At 42.2% G+C, this 19,270-nt stretch overlaps 1 protein-coding gene across 3 annotated transcripts in view; it reads right to left on the reverse strand.

Annotated features, from left to right (window-relative positions):
- Nucleotides 1–19,270, reverse strand: part of cul2 (cullin 2) — a 60,371-nt gene that overhangs the window by 12,587 nt on the left and 28,514 nt on the right. For 2 of the 3 annotated variants that reach the window (XM_007893491.2, XM_007893492.2), the window contains exons 6-15: nt 18,738–18,820; nt 13,570–13,666; nt 12,272–12,382; nt 11,995–12,157; nt 9,582–9,709; nt 8,358–8,465; nt 6,612–6,671; nt 4,891–5,019; nt 3,678–3,764; nt 1,599–1,754 (exon numbers count right to left, since the gene is read on the reverse strand). In XM_007893491.2, coding sequence (XP_007891682.1) covers nt 1,599–1,754; nt 3,678–3,764; nt 4,891–5,019; nt 6,612–6,671; nt 8,358–8,465; nt 9,582–9,709; nt 11,995–12,157; nt 12,272–12,382; nt 13,570–13,666; nt 18,738–18,820 — 1,122 coding nt within the window. The remainder of the gene's footprint in view (nt 1–1,598; nt 1,755–3,677; nt 3,765–4,890; nt 5,020–6,611; nt 6,672–8,357; nt 8,466–9,581; nt 9,710–11,994; nt 12,158–12,271; nt 12,383–13,569; nt 13,667–18,737; nt 18,821–19,270) is intronic. The other variant, XM_007893494.2, reaches the window with a different exon arrangement.

Below are 19,270 nucleotides of genomic sequence, written 5' to 3' on the forward strand. Positions count from 1 at the left end.
AATGTTCTGGTGTGTAGATATCCCAGCAAGATTAAAATATACTACTCCCCTATCTTACTATGTGACAGTATACAAAAACACAAAATATTTGCATATAATATCTAACATGAAACCCAGATCACAAATTGGACAAGTTAGATGAATACTTCCTATTGTGGTATGAAACAATACATAGCAAGAAGTTCATTTTGTGTTGAGTTTAACAGATTGGCTGAGTGGTAGTGGAAACCACTCCAGTGGAGGAGGGAGATAGGAAAGAAGAAAATTAGTTAGGGCTCTTACCCCTGCTCACTATAGTGATCCTTGGTGGAAAGTACACCTTGTGGATGTTGGGTGAGGGCAGCACCAAGTGAGTTTTGATCACACTGAAACCTAATAATCCTTGCATTTGATATAGAGCCTGATCGCTCATTGAGACGTCTCAAAGCACTTTACAGAATATACTGTAAAGTAAATTGACTTTGTGGGAGAAACATGACAGCCAATTATGCACAACAGTGCCCCACAAACAGTTGTGGATTGAGTGACCACTTATTTTCTTGGATGGATTATTATCCCGGAAAGCGATCCGCCAATCGGTTAACAACTAGTTACTGCTAGATAAACAGGTGCATGTGAAGTAAGGAAACTTGCCTTAGGTTTCGACCCTCCTGGGAATGGAACCCTGGCTCTCTTGCTTGCGTGGCGAGCACGCTACCCATTACCCTATAGGACCCCACTGTTACTCAAACAGCCTGTTGTTACTCACTCCCCACACTTGTATATACAGAATAGTCAGATGCCAAGGTACCAAGCGCTGCTGCTCTCCACAGAATCGTACCCTAACCACTTCAGAAGTGAATAAACCCTAATATCTTTCAAACACAATTGGAACAAAAATTTGTAACAATCAGAATCTTTGGCAAAATGAGTTTGAGTTACATTATCCTTTCATCATGGTCCTCCAAAGAAGTGTATATATTAAACACTATCCCTTCTATTATATATATCTCATTATAAATATTTATTATATATTATTATACAGCAAATTCACTTTACAATATAATCTGTCAAGTGCTTTGAGATGTCTAGAAGACGTGAAAAGCGCTATATCAAAATGCAAGGATTATTATTATTATATTAAAAAGTTTGTTAGCACTAGACTGCAATAAAGGCAGAAAGCTATCAACTAAAAGAAAATGTGAACACCCATTTACATGCATGCATAAGTGCAATAATTAAAAACAGTACTAACTTTTCCCATTAATCTTCCATTAAATACTTTATAAAACAAAACTTCCTGAGATACATCTGAAGATAAATTCCATCAAACACAATATTTACTCAGAAAGAAAAAAAATTCTAGAATTAGAAGTTTCACCCTTCACATATCCTATTTTGGAAATATTTCTCAGGTTATGCTATACATATGCCAATCAAAACAGTATTTTTGGAAGTTGTACTGTGTAAAAACAAGTGGGAAGCACATTTTAGCACGAACCGTATTGTAAAATGAACTTATACGGTTTCTCCATTAACTCCATTGTGCTACATATGAGGCTCCAATAAAAGTAGCTGACTGGCTATTGGACTGAAGAATAGCCCTTTGTATCACTTACCTGAAGGACATAGATCTGAAAGCTGATTCCAAGGTCTATTACAGTGTCCTGTTGTCTTAAAAAAGTGGATGAAAATTTGTTGTTTAGATCGGCACTGACATTCATATCGGTGTACATCCTATGAAGCTTGCTGGTAAACTCGTATCCACAGGCTTGCTGCATAAAAAGGTACAAGAATCGATCAGGACAATTGATCAAATAAAGGGAGCAGCACTCACTCATAGAATTTCTATAACCACTTTTATGTCAAAGCAACGCAGTTCCACAAATTCGAAAATAGTCCATCAAATTTATTTAAATCAGTGTTTTTTGTAAAAAACACCTGAGATGTGGGAGTCACTGGTGTACTTAAAAACATGGTTTTTCTTCAGAAATGGGAGAGTATTATGGGATGTGACGAAGAGACAGATATAGGTTTATCAAGATAACCTAGGAATTAATAAACTGGCATATCACAAAAAATGTTTTTATTTTGTAAAGAAATCCATGAGCAAGTGTTCACTTGATGGCTGATTGTGACCAATTTTCTTTTAGATGTTTACCATATCTGAGTCAATTCTGTTTCCAGTGATTCAACATTTTATCTAAATTTTGAGAATTACACAAATAATGGACTGCACATGGATTTTAACCTAAACAGATTTTAGGTGCATGTACCTGAAAATATACAATAAAATTGTAGTTGGAATTGTCACTGATTTTCTATACCATCTGTTGGTTCTAATTTCTCTGAACCATAAAGCTTCAAGAAAATTTACCCTAGATCACATTTAATTTCCCTTTTGCATCTCAGGCGCACACAGCATCACCATCCATGGATGCACACTCCACCTTATACTGAGCCAGTCCGGAACCTTGGCGTCTTGTTTGAACTTCAGCTATCCTTTCCACCCCACAGCTGTGACATTACCCGCTTTGCCTTCTCCCACCTACGCAATATCGCCCGTCTCCGCTACTGTCTCACACCGCAGGTTGCCGAAATCCTCATTACGCGCAATCATAACATCGAGGCTTGACTATGCAAATTCCTTGCCTGTCGACCTCCCCAACTCCTCCCTCAATAGGCTGCAGATCATCCAGAACTCTGCAGCCCATGTCATCTCCCGCACCAGGGTCTGTGACCCTATCACCCCCATCCTCGCCCAACTCCACTGGCTTCCCATCACACAGAGGATACAGTCCAAGATCCTAGTCCCCACCTCACATCCATGGCCTTGCTATCCTTCCTCTGCGACTTCCTAATCCCCCCCCATCCTACCCGCTCCCTCCGCTCAGTGGGCTCCATTCGGCCTGCTTCACCCCTGCGTCGCCCGCCCCACCATTGGCGGGTGGGCCTTGTGCCATTCTGTCCCCACCCTCTGGAACTCCAACCCACAGTCCCTCTGCCTCACCCCCTCCCTTGCCTCCTTCAGGCCCATCTCAAGACCTTCCTCTTCGACCGCGGTTTTGATCACACTGCTTCCCCCCCTGCCCCTCACCCTCCCCAATCCCGAACCCCAGCTCGGGTGCAAAACACTGACTGTTCAGCGCCTTGGGATGTCCTCCGGACGTGAAAGGCGCTATACAAATGTAATTTTGTTGTTTATCCAAACCATTTACAAACATCTGTTTGGATGAATTTTGAAGGTTTGTTGTTTTGGCTGCACAGTGCCTCAGACTAAATCAAACCTGTGATAAACGAAATAACCTCAACATGTAAAAGATAATTTTCTCCTAAAAGTTTAAAAAAAGTCAGAGCACGATTTTCAGGACTCAGAAGTAAAACGAATCATAAATCACAAATGAAGTTATCATGAAATAAGGCATTCGCTCTCCATTCAGTTATGGTTATACTTTTAACCACTTTAAGTAGAATATGTACAACTCTTCTAAATAAGCAAGCAAAGCCCAACTGCAAAAAAGTATGAAGAAATGTCATTTGCTTAAGGCTAGATTCTCTAATTCCATGCTCCATGTGTTTACAGATCTAGGATAGAAAACGAAGGCTTGTAATACTTCTAAAGGATATGCTCCTAATGGACTTTTTAATATTTGTTTGCACTCTCTCTGAACAAAAGCAAAGACAATCATGTTACAAACCTTCAATTTGTTAATCATAGCCTCCTCAGAATCCATAGACATTGAAAGACCATGTATCAATCGCTTCGCCAGCATTCTGGCATAGAACTGAAGGCAGAGAAAGAGATATTTTTTCCAACAGGCATTTGATTTAAAAAAATTACTTCAGTCAGAGATTAACCATTGTTGCAGTCTAACTACTTTGAAACTTTTCAATTACAAAAGCAAATGTGACCACACGTGTAAAGGCACATGTAAGAAATGTAAGCAAAAGCGCACAGCAGCAAAAGATTTTTGATAACAACCCTCAAAAAGCAACTGCTTTATGTACCATTACAGATATATTCTTAAGGTTTGCGAATGAGTCTACACGTACCACTTTCTTCATTTTCAGGTCTCTTTTAATCAGAGGATAACATACAATGTCACTTCATCGATGTTTGTATGGACATGCACGCAAGTGGAGTTTTCCAGATCAATATTAGCACACTACAAATAACCTTCCTGCCACTAAACATATGATATTAATTAAACCTTTTCCACATTTATCTGCGTGAATGTACTTGTGGGTAGTAGAGTTGTTGGATCTAAAGTAATAGAATATAAGTTACTGTTTACTTCCACAATGAGCAATGATCCTATTGACTATGCAGCCGAATTGTACACACCAATGTCCTGCAAACCATCATGAGTGAACAACCAATTTTACCTTGGGGAATTGTTGTCCAGTAAAATGGGTGGAACTCCCTTCTCTTTTTGAATTGGGGCGCAAGATCCTTAATGTCCACCTATGTTTAACATCCACCTTAAGAAGTAGACAGCTTAACATCTCATCTGAAGGTCGGAACTTCCAACAATGCAGAGCACCCCCATCACTTCATTGGAGTGTCAGCCTAGATTATGTGAGTTTGAAATCCTAATGTGGGGCTTGAACCCATAAATTTCTTTAGCAGAGACTGGAAAGCTACCAACTGAACCAAGTTGACCCCTATATGGATAAAGTTCTCTTATACTTTCTTGGCAAAAATCAGCAAATTATAGGGGAGGAAAGAATCAATGAATGTGGACAGTAATTTGAGACATCCTCCAAAAGTGAGAAGGCACTATATCAAATGCAAGGATTATCATTTTAAGTACGAGACAAAAGATGAAAAATCCTGCCATGGAATTCACTTAGATGCAACCTTAATCACACAAAGTGTTGGTAAGAGGAATGCACATTGCTTTTCTTTACCTTCTGAAAGACATCCTTATCGTCAATGTACTTAAAGACAGTGATGAAGCTGGTGAGCTTGTCCTCAACTTCATTTTCAGTCATTCCTTTTGCTGACTTCTTTAAGAGATTGTCACAGTATTTTGCCAGCTGAAACAGGAATTATTCAAAAATCTATTAATGTTTCCAGAAAACAGCAATATTCATCATCTATTATGTAGTTTTTTTAAAATACAAAATGCTTAATATCAAATTTTGAAATTAAATCTGTTAAAGGACAGACAACAGCAACAACTTACACTTATTACCTTTTCAATCAAATTCAAGATCTGCATCCTCACTTTGAAATGGTTATATAAGCATCACTGCACCTTACCTCTGTGGCTTCCTGCAACCCATTTTATGTCCAACACCTAATCCATTCCACTGGTAATGGGCAAGCTTTCAGTTATTCTATCCTGGTCTCTGGAATGACATCCCAGAGCTGCTCCACCTTGCCCCACTCTCTTTCTACATTCAAACCTGCTTTTTGACAACTTTTAATGCGTATGAATAAATTGTGCTGGTCAGCCCGTGTGGGCAAACCAGTGTCACTCACAATGCTGAGACACATTCAGCCATTCACATCCTCGGTGTGACGTAAATCTTAATCTTAATGTGGAAGTTGGCTTTCTGTATCTGTATTTGTGGAGTCCTGTAGCTCAGTGGTTAGAGAACTCGCTTTGCAAGCGAGAGACCTGAGTTCAATACCAGGCAGAGGGCGAAACCTTTGGCAAGTTTCCTTACTCCACACACCTAATAATAATCCCTCCAAAAACCAACAACAATAATAAATTGGTCATTTTCAATCTACGACTGTTTGTGGGACATTGCTGTGCGCAATTGACTGCCGCGTTCACCCACAAATATACAGTCAATTCACTTTACGTGTGTTCTGTGAAGTGCTTTGGGACGTCCTCCCGACGTGAAAAGTACTATATCAAATGCAAAGATTATTATTATTATTATTCAAAACTGTGGAATTCCACTCAGACACCCAATCTCCTGCCAGACTCCAGGAGCCTCTTTTGTCAGGAATCCAGCCTCACAATAGTCAAAACAAAGATTGGGGACCAATTGCTGCATTGCAGATGGGTGAACCTGGTGTCTGAAGATAATAATAATAATCCTTGCATTTGATATAGCGCTTTTCACATCTTCTAGATGTCTCAAAGCGCTTCACAGAATATACTGTAAAGTGAATTGACTGCATATTTGTGCACGAAACATGGCAGCGAATTGCGCACAGCAGTGTCCCACAAACAGTCGTGGATTGAAGTGTCCAATTTATTATTGCTTTTCTCTTAAGGGATTATTATCAGGCATGTGGAGTAAGGAAGCTTGCCCAAGGTTTCACCCTGCCGGGAATCGAACCCAGGTCTCTCGCTTGCGAGGCGAGTGCTCTAACCACTGAGCTACAGGATCTGTTGCATGTATTTACAAATCCTCGTGAATCACTGAATCAAACCTGAATAGAACATTATAATAGAATATAACATAGATATGGGCCATTGAGCCAAACTAAACCTACCAGCATGGCTTATTTCACCCTTTTTTAAAAAGAAGTGTCAAGATAGCAAAGAAAACAACAGCCCAATAATAGATTGTTTAAGCCAGGTATAATTTGTGGGAACTCCTTCCAGAATTAAGATAAATAGATAAGTGATACAGATTATTAGTCTGTGCATGTTTGTCAAACTTACCAATTCTGGAGCCTTGCAGGCAGATTTGGGTTCTCTATAGTTTACTGCTGACGTCAGGGCCTATAAAAGAATCAAATCTTTCTTTAGTACCATTTTCAGCAAACCAGTACAAACTGATAACTTTTGTTTTTGGCAGTGGATAAGTGCTCCAAAACCTGCAAACAACAACAACAAGATTACATTTATATAGCACTTTTCGTGTCGGTAGGACGTCCCAAGGCGCTGGACAGTGTACAGCATTTCAGACCCGAGCTGGGGTCAAGGGGGAGAAGGGAGGAGAGGGGAAGGGGGCTGACCGATGGCATGGTCGAAGAGGAGAGTTTTGAGGCGGGACTTGAAGGAGACTAAGGAGGGGGAGAGGCAGAGTGACTGGGGGATGGAATTCCAGAGGTTGGTGGCAGAGTGGCTGAAGGCGCTCTTGCCAATGGTGGGGCGGGTGGGTCGGGGGACATGGAGCAGGCTGGAGCCGGCTGAGTGGAGGGAGTGGGCAGGTTGGTTGGAGGTTAGGAGATCACAGAGGTAGGGTGGGGCGAGGAGTTGGGCGAGAATGGGGGAGATGAGATCACGGAGTTTAGTGAGGGAGAGGACACGGGCTGCAGAGTTCTGGATTATCTGCAGCCTGTGGAGGGAGGAGTTGTGAAGGCCGACAAGTAGGGAGTTTGCATAGTCAAACCTGGAGGTGATGAAGGTATGAACAAGAGTTTCAGTGGCCTGAGGGGTGAGGTAGTGGCGATGTTACGGAGGTGAGGGAAGGCAGAGCGGGTCATGGCTTGAATGTGGGGAAGAAGACAGTTGAGGGTCGAACAAGACACCTAGGTTCCTGACTGGCCCTTCCTCCCTACCTGTCAATCTAACATTGGCCCAAAAACGTTCTATGATTTTAAACCAATAGACCACTGAAGCTTGCTATGCGCAGGGCAAATAGAAAATTCCGGAAATATTTGCCAAAAATTGCAGGGAAATTTGGCAAAGTTTGCGGGAATTTTAACACATTTTGCGGAAAATTGTGAGGATTTGATTGGTGCTATTGAGGTACATTTTACTGCCAACCTACATTTTTTCACTTTATTGATTAAAAACAAAACATGAAGAGATAACAGAAATTAAGACTGTTGCAAAAAAAGATTAATGCGTTCTTTAACAACTGGGTGGCCCACTCGGGGTGTGCATGGGGGAGAGAGAACATCAGCACAGGACCAAAGGGCCCATTTCCACCCCGCACTATACTTGAAGGCCTGGAGATCCGCTAAAAAACAGTATTGCTTGCCAAGCTCGCCAGTGTCCTGACTACAGGGTTATAGGAGGTCATCACGTCCTGCCTCGCGGGGACCATCACTGCACACAGACACAGAGACAGATAGAGAGAGACACATACACACTCAGAGACACACATATACTCACAGAGACACACACGCTCACAGAGTCACAGTCACAGACAGTGAAAAACACACACCCAGACGGAGACTCACACTCATAACAGAGACACACACACACACTCACAAACAAACATACAGACAGAGGAAAGACAGACTTTTATTTTTTATTGGCCCAGGCCATGAGCCACAAGAATAATACTGGAGATTCAAAATTAACCACTAGAGGGTACTACACTACTTTACCAACATAAATAAATACAGAAATATGTGGATTTGATAAAGCGACACCAAACATTTCACACAATGAATTAGTAAAAAAAAAAGGCATGGTTCAAAAACATCTTCAAATGTTTTATTTCAAATAACTTGCCTTATCAAGAGCACTCATGAAATGCTGATCACCATTCAGGACTGTACTGATGAGCTGAAGAAATTTACTGTGAACTTCCAGAACAGATTCCACAAACTGTGTAGGCATCTGATCAAAAAAAAATCAAAGGAAAGAAATGTAACATTAATCATGAGGTAAAAGGTGGCAGAGTCAGTCTAGATTATGGCTTGCTATCAGAGAAAAGTTACAGATAACACTGGAGACAATCCAGCAATAAGTTAACTTGGTTTTAAAAGGCAAATAAAATGAAACCTATAAAAGGGGCTCACAATGCACTACCCAATGTGCCATACAAATCAGGAAGGGCCAGGTTCAATTCCTGGTCTTTGTTGAGTTAGCTGATCTCTGACTGAGAAGTGATGTGAACACTACGAATGGCCCCAGTGTCTTTTATGGGGAAAGTGGGCGAAAGCAGTAGAAACAAGGTAACATTCCCATACTAAACAAATGGTTGCATCACAATTTTTTAAATTATAGCAAATTAACCAACATAATACAATAATAATTATAATCCTTGCATTTGAATTAGCACCTTATCATATCTTCGAGATGTCTCAAAGCGCTTCATGGGATATACTGTAAAGCAAATTGACTGTACATTTTGTGGGTGAAACGTGGCAGTCAATTGTGCACAGCAGTGTCCCACAAACAATCGTGGATTGAAGTAAACAATCGTTTTTGGGGGGGGAGGGATTATTATCCCCGGAAAAGAGAACCCCCAAATCGACTAACAACCAGGTTCCTACTTACTGCTAAATAAACAGAGGTGTGTGGAGTAAGGAAACTTGCCCAACATTTTGCCCTGCCAGGAATGGAACCCAGGTCTCTCACTTGCGAGGCGAGTCAGCTTCAACTAATCACTCAGCTACAAGTCAATATTTGAAATGAAAATCTCGTCAGAAACCGGGGAGCCATTTTATATATATATATAATGAATCTATTGCCTGCAGTAACCTAATAGCAGCTGAATGTAGAAACTCATAGTTCTCAAAGGGTTCATGGAATCCACTGGATCCACAGGAGAGGGGAAAGAGTGAAGGACCTACATACGTTTTTCCACTCCTGCAAGGTAGAAGGCCCTAAATATTTAATTATTCTGAAAGAGAAAGTAAAGCTGTCAAGAGTTTAAATGTGTTCAGCATGGTGATCTTAATATTCCTTATTAGGAAAGATTTAAATATTGAAACATTGAAAAGTACTCACGTTTTCCTGAGAGAGGTTACTGATTGACCTAAGGCCCTCATCATGTATATGATTCTGAAGCTCCTGAATCATGTGAGGTAAACCATTTGAGACAGCCCGAAGTAGAGTATATATATTTGCCATGTCTACTGGAGAAAGAAAATGAAAAGTATAAGTTTTTTTTCTTCTGATATAAAATATTAGCCTTCCTACAATGGTAGCAGAGAGAATCCAACAGATTATGCATGAATCATTGAATTGAGTGCAGGATTCATAGAAACGATTCTGCAAGCTTCCTTTGAATTCTATGGTAAGTGCCAAAAGGGACCAAGGTGGGGACCCAGGGAATCCAGCAGATGTCTTGAAGTTCTTAGAAAGGTCTGTTTAGAAACATGGTTTATCCTTCCCCAATTTCAAATTTGATCATGAAAGTAAAATATCTGCCTTTGACTGGTGGCCAGTAACATTACTAGTATCTGCTACTCAACCCTCTCTACTTCTTGGGGGTTCAGCTGGGTATCTCGACACATGTGGAAACCCTTTCACATCAGACAAGGCAAAAGGAACCCAGGACCGAATTCCATAGAGTGCAGTCAGAATGGCTGAGAGCTCGCCACCAATAATGAGGAGGATCAGGAGAGTGACATGAAATAGGTCGGTGTTTGCTGAACAGAGGGAGCTGCCAAGTCAGTGGGATTTGCAGGAGGTTACAGGAGTAAGATGGTTACAGGGTCTACTTGCAAGACGAAAGGTCTTACTTGCTTCTACTGTGGAAATTGCACAGCAGAATTGTTGAAAGCCATATGACAACTTGGAGAAGTTCCTGAAAATACTAGTTACGTGTGTGGTTACAAGCATTTTGAATGCTTAAATTATTTAAAGAATGAAGAGGATTGTAAATTATAGGAAGTGAGCAGGATGGTAGGCGGTTAGGAGGTCGCAGGGGTAGGAGGGAGCAAGATCATGGAGGGCTTTGAAGGTGAGGACCAGGATCTTGAACTGTATCTTCTATGTGACGGGAAGCCAGTGGAGTCGGGCAAGGATGGGGGTGATATGGTCGTGGAGCCTGATGCGGGAGAGGACACGGCCTACAGAGTTTTGGATGATCTGCAATCTATGGAGGGAGGAGTTGGGGAGGCCGATAAGCAATGAGTTTACATAGTCAAACCTCGATGTAATGAAAGCACGTATGAGGGTTTCGGCGGCCTGCGGTGTAAGACAGTGGCAGAGCTGAGCAATGTTGCGGAGGTGGGGGAAGGCAGAGCGGGTCATTGCACAGATGTTGGGTAGAAAGCAAGTAAGACCTTCAGGCGCTGACAGCATCAGCATCCAAGGCTGCACTCCCCACCACTCAAAGCCGGTCAGGAACCTCGGTGTTCTGTTCGACCCTGAGCTGTCCTTTCTTCCTCATATCCGCGCCACAACTGGCACCGCCTTCCATCACCTCCGAAACATCGCCAGACTACGGCACTACCTCACCCCTCACGCTGCTGAAACTCTGGTCCACACCTTTATCACCTCAAGGCTGGACTATGGGAACTCTCTCCTCGTCGGCCTTCCCAGCACCTCCCTCCACAAGCTGCAGGTCATTCAGAACTCTGCAGCTCGTGTAATGTCCCACACCAGGCTTCGCGACCACATCATTCCCACCCTCGCTCGCCTCCACTGGCTTCCCATCCCCCAGAGGATCGAATTCAAGATCCTCATCCTCACCTACAAGGCCATTCAGGGCCTTGCTCCCTCCTACCTCTCCGACTTTCTATTCCCCTACTTACCTGCCCGTACCCTCCGTTCCTCTGGCTCCGGTCTGCTCCACATACCCCGCCCCAACCGACCTACCATTGGTGGCCGGGCCTTCAGCCTCTCAGCCCCTAGGCTCTGGAACTCCATCCCCCTGTGCCTTCGCCGCTTCCTCCCTTTCCTCCTTCAAGGCCGGTCTCAAGACCTTTCTCTTTGACCGTGCGTTCAGCTCCCCTCTCGACTCTCTACCCCCTCCCCGCTCCCTCCCTTCCCTCCCCTCACCCTGATCATTTCTCCCCTGCTTGGGTCCTGACCCAACTGTCCAGCGTCTTGGGAAGTCCTCCCGACGTGAAAGGCGCTCTATAAATGAAATCTTGTTGTTGTTGTTGAATCTTGTTGAATTGAGGAGTCAAACAAAACACCAAGGTTAAGAAGTACTTAATTGTATTCAAGTGTTTAACTGTATTTAGACGCCCAGTGGATCGGTGATTTCGCCATCATTTTCATGGCAGATAATCATCCGTCGCCATGTTCGGTGCGACATCTCCAATAACATAGATGGAGTGAAATGCATCTCTCACAGCTTGTTTCAGCTACTCCATAATCTCATAATTGGTTTGTAATTGGGAGTAAGAGGACTTTTTGACCACCCTGTAGAGTGTAATTCATAAACTAGAAAACATGTTTTTCTCACCTTCTCTCCTTTCTTGCTTAATGATATTCTGACATTCCCCATGTAGAAAATGCAGGTGGTCTGCCACCATTCGTTGCTGGCATTCATGAATCACTTTGGCATACGAGCTTGGATGTAAGTATTTGCGACATCGAACCTCTTCATCTTTTAATCTTGCTAAAACCTTTAGTTAAAAACAAATGCACTGAATATTTAGATCTTTAAGCTTCATATACAAATATTTACCGTTCACAAGTTTTTAAGAACAAAATGTCTCCAGTCCCATTTGGCTGCATACCTTTTCCATATATTGTGAGCAATTTGACTCTTGTAGCAAATTTGAAGCTTCCTGTTTGTAATACTCTCCTGTTTCTGTTAGAAATGGACCTTCAAAAAGATCCTGATAAAACTGAAGTAAAGGCAATTGTTAAGTGCAAGAAATTGGCTACATAACATAAGATGCAAGATTGATGAATTCGAGCACACATGAAGTTGCATGAAATTGAAACCCAAACTTTAAATAGTTACATTTATTTTACTTTTAAAAAAAAGATTTGATATGAAACATTTGACGCAAAACATAATAGTAAAACGTTCAGGAACAGTATCAGAAACATTGTAACACTGTAATGTACTTTTCTAAAATTACACAAATGAGAATTACAGGAACATTATTTCACCAACAAGTTATACAGTCAATTCACTTTGCAGTATATTCTCTGAAGCCCTTTGAGATGCCTCGAAGACGTGTTAAGGCATTATATCAAATGCAAGGATTATTATTATTGATGAAGAAGGCCCGTCAGACCATTTTATCTCATCCTTTCAAAATACCATCCCACCATTCGATCATCAAGCTGTTTCTTGAAGGAGTCCAGCTTCCTACCAGACATTAATTGCCCTATGTATAGTATGAAGCAATAATTCCAGGTGTCTGTGCTGATATTGACCTTGCAACCCTGAACTCGGTCGTTCTTGATCTGTCTTTGAACAGGTGCAATTCTTATGAGTTTACTTTATCTTATCAAGATCCCTTGTGATATGCCTCTTTTCAAGATTGAAGAGCCCAAGCTTGTCTAATCTTCGTTCACAGCTCAGTTCTCTCACTCTGTAGACCATTCTCATTGCCACCTCTTGGGTCTGTACAGACAAGAACAAGCAATCATATTCGGTCTGAGTAGCAAAATCTGAAATGAAAGATGATCATCCAATAAGCCTGTGACCATATAAAGTCTTGGTACAGAATCAATGGACATTTAGCTCATCCGCATGTGGTTGAGGTACCGGAAAGACAATACAACCCTGTTATAAAGCAGCAGTTGGTTCACAAAATTCCAACCTGCCTTACAATAGGGCAACCTCAAGAATGGCCACTAGTCGGTGCTTCTGGATCATGTTGATAAATCTCTGTTGCACACTACTTGATTGAAATTAGGTAACATGATTTGTTATTTAAGATAAGAAACTCACAGGGTCCACAACCCAATCCCGTTTTAAGCAAACCTGCATTATAATAATCCTTGCATTTCGATTTGAATAACTGAACCTGAGAAAAAATAGGGCAATAGGTGGCAGCAAATTCTGGATTTCTCTTACCTTAAGAGGAAATTTTTTCTTGTACTGTTCAACATGAACAAAGGAGTTGATAACCCCGTGGATTACTTTTTGATTTGGGTTCTCTCCACAGCGATCACTGAATTGTAAGAAAATAGAAAGAAATCACCTTGAAATGTATACAATAAACCCATGCATTATGAAGCTTCCTACAACATTCATCTCATCTCAGAATCATTTTGAGATGAATGTCACATGTACATCTGCGGTTAAGATTTAAAAAAAAGGAAGGTACAAGGGATGGAAAGTACCAAGTAAATAAGATCCTCTGATACTTTGGACCAGTTCTATTCTTGGTGCCAGTTTCCTTCTAAATTCAACATTCATCACAAGCAGTCTTTTGCTTCCACTCTACAAGTACTCCGGAATGTCGCCAGACTACGGCACTACCTCACCCCTCACGCTGCTGAAACTCTGGTCCACGCCTTTATCACCTCAAGGCTGGACTATGGGAACTCTCTCCTCGTCGGCCTTCCCGGCACCTCCCTCCACAAGCTGCAGGTCATTCAGAACTCTGCAGCTCGTGTACTGTCCCGCACCAGGCTTCGCGACCACATCACTCCCACCCTCGCTCGCGTCCACTGGCTCCCCATCCCCCAGAGGATCGAATTCAAGATCCTCATCCTCACCTACAAGGCCATTCCCGGCCTCGCTCCCTCCTACATCTCCGACCTACTATCCCCTTACCTACCTGCCCGTACGCTCCGTTCCTCTGGCTCCGGTCTGCTCCACGTCCCCCGCCCCAACCGCCCTACCATCGGTGGCCGGGCCTTCAGCCTCTCAGCCCCTAGGCTCTGGAACTCTATCCCCCAGTGCCTTCGCCGCCTCCTCCCTTTCCTCCTTCAAGGCCGGTCTCAAGACCTTTCTCTTTGACCGAGCCTTCAGCTCCCCTCTCGACTCTCTACCCCCTCCTCGCTCCCTCCCTTCCCTCCCCTCACCCTGACCATTTCCCCCTTGCTCGGGTCCTGATCCAACTGTACAGCGCCTTGGGACGTCCTCCCGACGTGAAAGGCGCTCAATAAATGGAATCTTGTTGTTGTTGTTTAAAAGCACCAGGTTTTAAATTGACTTGCAAAAATGTCTAAAAGTGTTTGGATGCACAGTTATACAAAAATGACCGTGTTTCTTCTCTCTTGTTCCCATCCTTAAAGCTGTGTAAAAATTCTTACAAGGCATTCTGCATATTGCCTTGTGTTCCTTAGCATTTCCTGGGATCCAACAATTTGTCAATTTTCATTTAATGTCTCTGGAGTATCAGAATTCTTTAGTGAGTTTAGCTTGGCTCAAGCAAAATTGTGCTGCCCACATCTGCATCCACTCTAAACTCCATTTGCCCATTACAACAGTCCTCACCAGGCTCTCCTGATAGATAGATCACCTGTGACTTTACAGATTATCCTGTGAAATACTTTGGGATATCCACCCAATGTGAAAGGTTCTATATCAAATATAGAAGGTTATTTCAAGGTCCTCACCCTCACCTATAAATTACTTCATGCCCTAGAACCTCCCTATTTCTGTGTTCTTCTACCCCACTCTTTTGCTCACCTCCTCTACTCAGCAAACTCATGCATACTGCTCATTCCCTGCCTACCAGCGGTTGCTGTGCGTTCAACACTTGCGCTCCCAGCCTTTGTAAGACAACAATGATAAATTGCATTCATACAACCTCTTTCATGTTGGCAGGATGTCATAAAGGTCCTGGACAGTCAAGGGTTTGCACCCAAGCCGGGGGTGGATTCAGGACGGGTGGGGCCAAGGGGGATGGGGTTAGGGGTAAGATGACCCAAGGTGCGGTCGAAGAAAGACATCTTTAGATTGAACTTGAAGGAGGAAAGGGAAAGGGCGAGGCGAAGGGACTCTGGGGATGGAGTTCCAGAGATTGAGGGCAGATACGCTAAAAACTCAACCACCATTGGTGGGACAGACAGAGCAGAGACATGAAGCAACCCAGTGGTCCCTGCGTGGAGGCAGCAGCCGAGTTCGTACCAATTAAGAAGGTCCCAGAGATAGGGTGGGACAAAACCATGGTGGGATTTAACAGTGAGGATAAAGATCTTGAATTCCCTCCCTCTATCTCATCCTCGTTCTATCCGTCTTTAAATCCTGCCTTTGACTATGCCAACTCTCATTGCCCCCTCTTCCTTTGCTTGGTGTCAGACACCATCCCTGTGATGCAATCAGAGTTGTTATCTAACGTTATATGAATGCAAATTATTGTGGTGTACCAGTATTCAGTTCTCTAGGTCAGTTCTGACACATAGCTGGGAACATAGAAATATTCCATTAAGGTCTATCTGGCCAATCCAAAATCTCTAATTTCCATCTATTTTGGCCCAAACATTAGCCTTATGCTGCTGTCTGTTTGGCACTGGCATCTCAAAATTCAGTATATGGCCTCTGAAGACTGCATATGTCAAATGATGCTCCACGTATGCATGGAGGTCTCTACATCATAAACAAGTCATTAGAAGTGGGTTACAAAGCAAGGTTCAAAGCAAGGTAATGTGCTTAAAAAAGTGAAAACCTAGGGAGCATAAGTTTTACAAACAGGGTATGAAATACCAGAGCAAAGAGATAGCTAAATCTAAACATATTATTGGTTAAGACATGGTTAGAATATTGCATTCAGTCCCAGGCGGCCTATTTTTGGAAAGGCTGCAGAGTACATAGAGAAGATTCACTTGCAATGATATGAGGTTGGGGCTCTTGTAAAAAATACTAGAGATTGGGGCTGTTCTCACTGGAAGAGAGATGGTTGAAATGAAATCAATCTGGCCTTAGTGTTCAAAGCCATGAGAATATTTTTATAAGGTAATAGGGAAAGCAATTGGTTGGTGAATCAATGACTGGATAGCAAGATTATTGCACAGAAAATTATGAGGTCATGCAAGGTCCTATCAAAAACAACAGCTGAAACAGAATCATGAATAGTTTTTAACGGGGAGCACATAAATACTTAAGTAGGAAACTCTAAATGGGTATAGGGACAAGGCAGAGAACTGGGACCAGAGATAGCTCTCACAGAAGAGCCAGCACAGACATGATGAGCCAAATGGGATTTCTTCTGTCCTGAACAAAAATCTATGATCATCGTGTAAGTATTGCAATGAGGTCAAGAAGTTTGTGGATGCACAAACATTTGGATTATGTCTCCTTGCCAAATAATGGTACCATAAAATGGGAGGTGTGTCTACAAAATCAGTTGGGTTTACTCCTGTCAGCTTTTGTGTTCTACTATTATTTGGCAAGTCAAGATGAGAAATGTCTTCAAATCCTGCCATATACAATGACATTGACATCTTCACAGGTGCTGAATGCAATTGGTCCAGATTTCCAATTTTAAAAGAATGGGTCAGGTCACTGGTAGCCAGAGACAACTGGACATCCAATTCCAAGCCAGGTCTTGTCTAACTTCAGTGCTTAGAAACTAACTCAGCAAGACTGAAAAGCAATAAGATGCAAGTTTGATGGGAATAAAGATTGCACTGGCACAGTCTGGAAGTCCTTTAAGAAGGGACAGCACAATCTTCCTCCCTTGCCAAAAAAAGTAACAGTCACAATCTGACTGCACTAGTGTGAACTCGCTATTGCCTTGTTCATCTAGTTTTATAATGGAAAATAAGATTAAATTTTACTATGTTTCTTAGCCAACCTGTTGTCTTTGTTTTAGAGTCCCCAAACCAGACTGAGTGTTCCATGTATGAAAATTACCATCTCTGAATGGACAGCATTCTCTCCCTGGAGGGATGCTCTCAACCATTCTAAGCATTCCGAGATGCTACCCTGCATGAAGGGCAACAACAACGACACTATATAAATGGAAATTATTGTTACCAAAGCTGGAGAGTATTTGGCTCAGGTTGGAAAAAGCCAAGGTTTGTGCATTGAGGTATTGATGGGAGCTTACCCAGCTAAGAAACAAACAACTGGTCATTGAGAGTCCTGCCGAGCAAGTTTTCTCCTACCATGAGGGCTTTGGCTTGTAAAGTTTGCAAGAGTTCCCCAGTCTGTCCCTCTAAGACCTAAGCCAGGCTGGCTGGTCTGTCATCAGCAGTACTTTGAAGTACTGCGGACCCACTTGACTCAGAAACTAGACCATTGTGACTGTCACATTGATTGAATTGATAGAATTGATTTGATTCTGTTGCCAAGCATGTCACCTTGGAACCAATTCAGCTCTAATGAGACCTTGCTTATCCTCCCCTCCCTCACTTCGAGGAACATAGTTGGTCATTTGATATTTGACAAGTGCAAGTTTCTACTCTCATTCGGTGGACAACAAGTATCAGGAATTCTTCTGGCCCACAGGTCGGACACGCTTCTCTACCCATTAAGCAATCATTCCGCTCATTAGAGGTGCAGAGCTTGAGCAGCAGCTGCTTACCTCTCTGCATATCAATCAAGGTGGATTCCAAGCCCTGGATAAATGAATATGTGTTCACAAACCTGGACTCCACGTAATACCTTCCAGCAGCTGTCAACCCAAGCATCAGAGTTTCCTCATCAGCTCTAAGACTTCAGCGTGGTGGCAGCTTTTATAGGACAGTTTGTGACATGCCAGGCAGCTTGATGTTTTAGTGGTCCAAGCCCAATGCCATACAGCAGGCTTACTCAGGAAAGATTACTTAATTCAGGTCCTTATTTGAGGGGGGGCTTTGGCAGGTAGACATGCACATAGTGAAGTCGGCTTTTCCTTAAGGGTGCTCAGCGACTGGTCAGTGTAGACCCAAGGCCTCCCTCCTTGCAGTCACTTCCCCTTTTAAACACAAATCATCTCATTACTTGATCCTGGACGTTGCAAATAGGCCAGATAAAACCCCTATATTGCATGCTCAGGAGCTCATAACTATTTACTACTGTTAAATTATTTTTGCTTTCAACCAGCAGCCATTAGAAACTGAATTGAGATTTCCCAAACCCTTTTTACACAGCACCCTAGTAGAGCGCATATATGAAACTTTCATCCTGGTCTGGATTCAAAAACCCAAGTCTCAAAATTATAAAAAAATTAAATTTGTAGCTAAAAATACAAAAAAAAAGGGGGTAGGGGGAAAGAAATCACTTAATATGATAAAGGACTATTTTTGTAACGGGTTACTAGCATTCAAATAAAATACAAGGACTAATGCAACCACAAACCCACTCACTTTTTTATTTCACGGAGAAGCATTCGGATGAGGATGGTCTGTAATGGTTCAATCATCAGTTTCTTCCACATGTCAAGAGCTAGCTAGAAAGTTAGAATTATTTGAAAAAGTTGAGGTGCATAAATTTCTTTCAGAATGTACAAAAATAGATAAATAAAATACAGGGCAAAAGTTTTCAGCCAACCAAGCCTGTTTTGATCTTCATGTTTTGATCAAATGTACAATTTGACAATTATTGTTTCCCATCCCACTTATATCATCTTTTGAGAAGATGGCACTTCATGTAAACCTTTCAAGAAAAAGCTCTGTGAAACTTCTGACAATAGATAAATCGAGCAAAAGACTCTCCAACATCAAACGAACACTACAATTCATATTACTCAACCCTGATCCCTTAAGATTCCACAGAATCCCAATAGCACAGAATCCATTATTTTCAAAATAAATTATCATTTTAATGTATACTTGTATATTTTAATCTCCTTCCTAACCAGGCATTCAGACAACCCTTCTTCTGAAAGAATTAATTGGCA

This window comes from Callorhinchus milii, unplaced genomic scaffold (genome assembly GCF_018977255.1).
Source record: "Callorhinchus milii isolate IMCB2004 unplaced genomic scaffold, IMCB_Cmil_1.0 Scaffold2, whole genome shotgun sequence".
Classification (NCBI taxonomy): Eukaryota; Metazoa; Chordata; class Chondrichthyes; order Chimaeriformes; family Callorhinchidae; genus Callorhinchus; species Callorhinchus milii.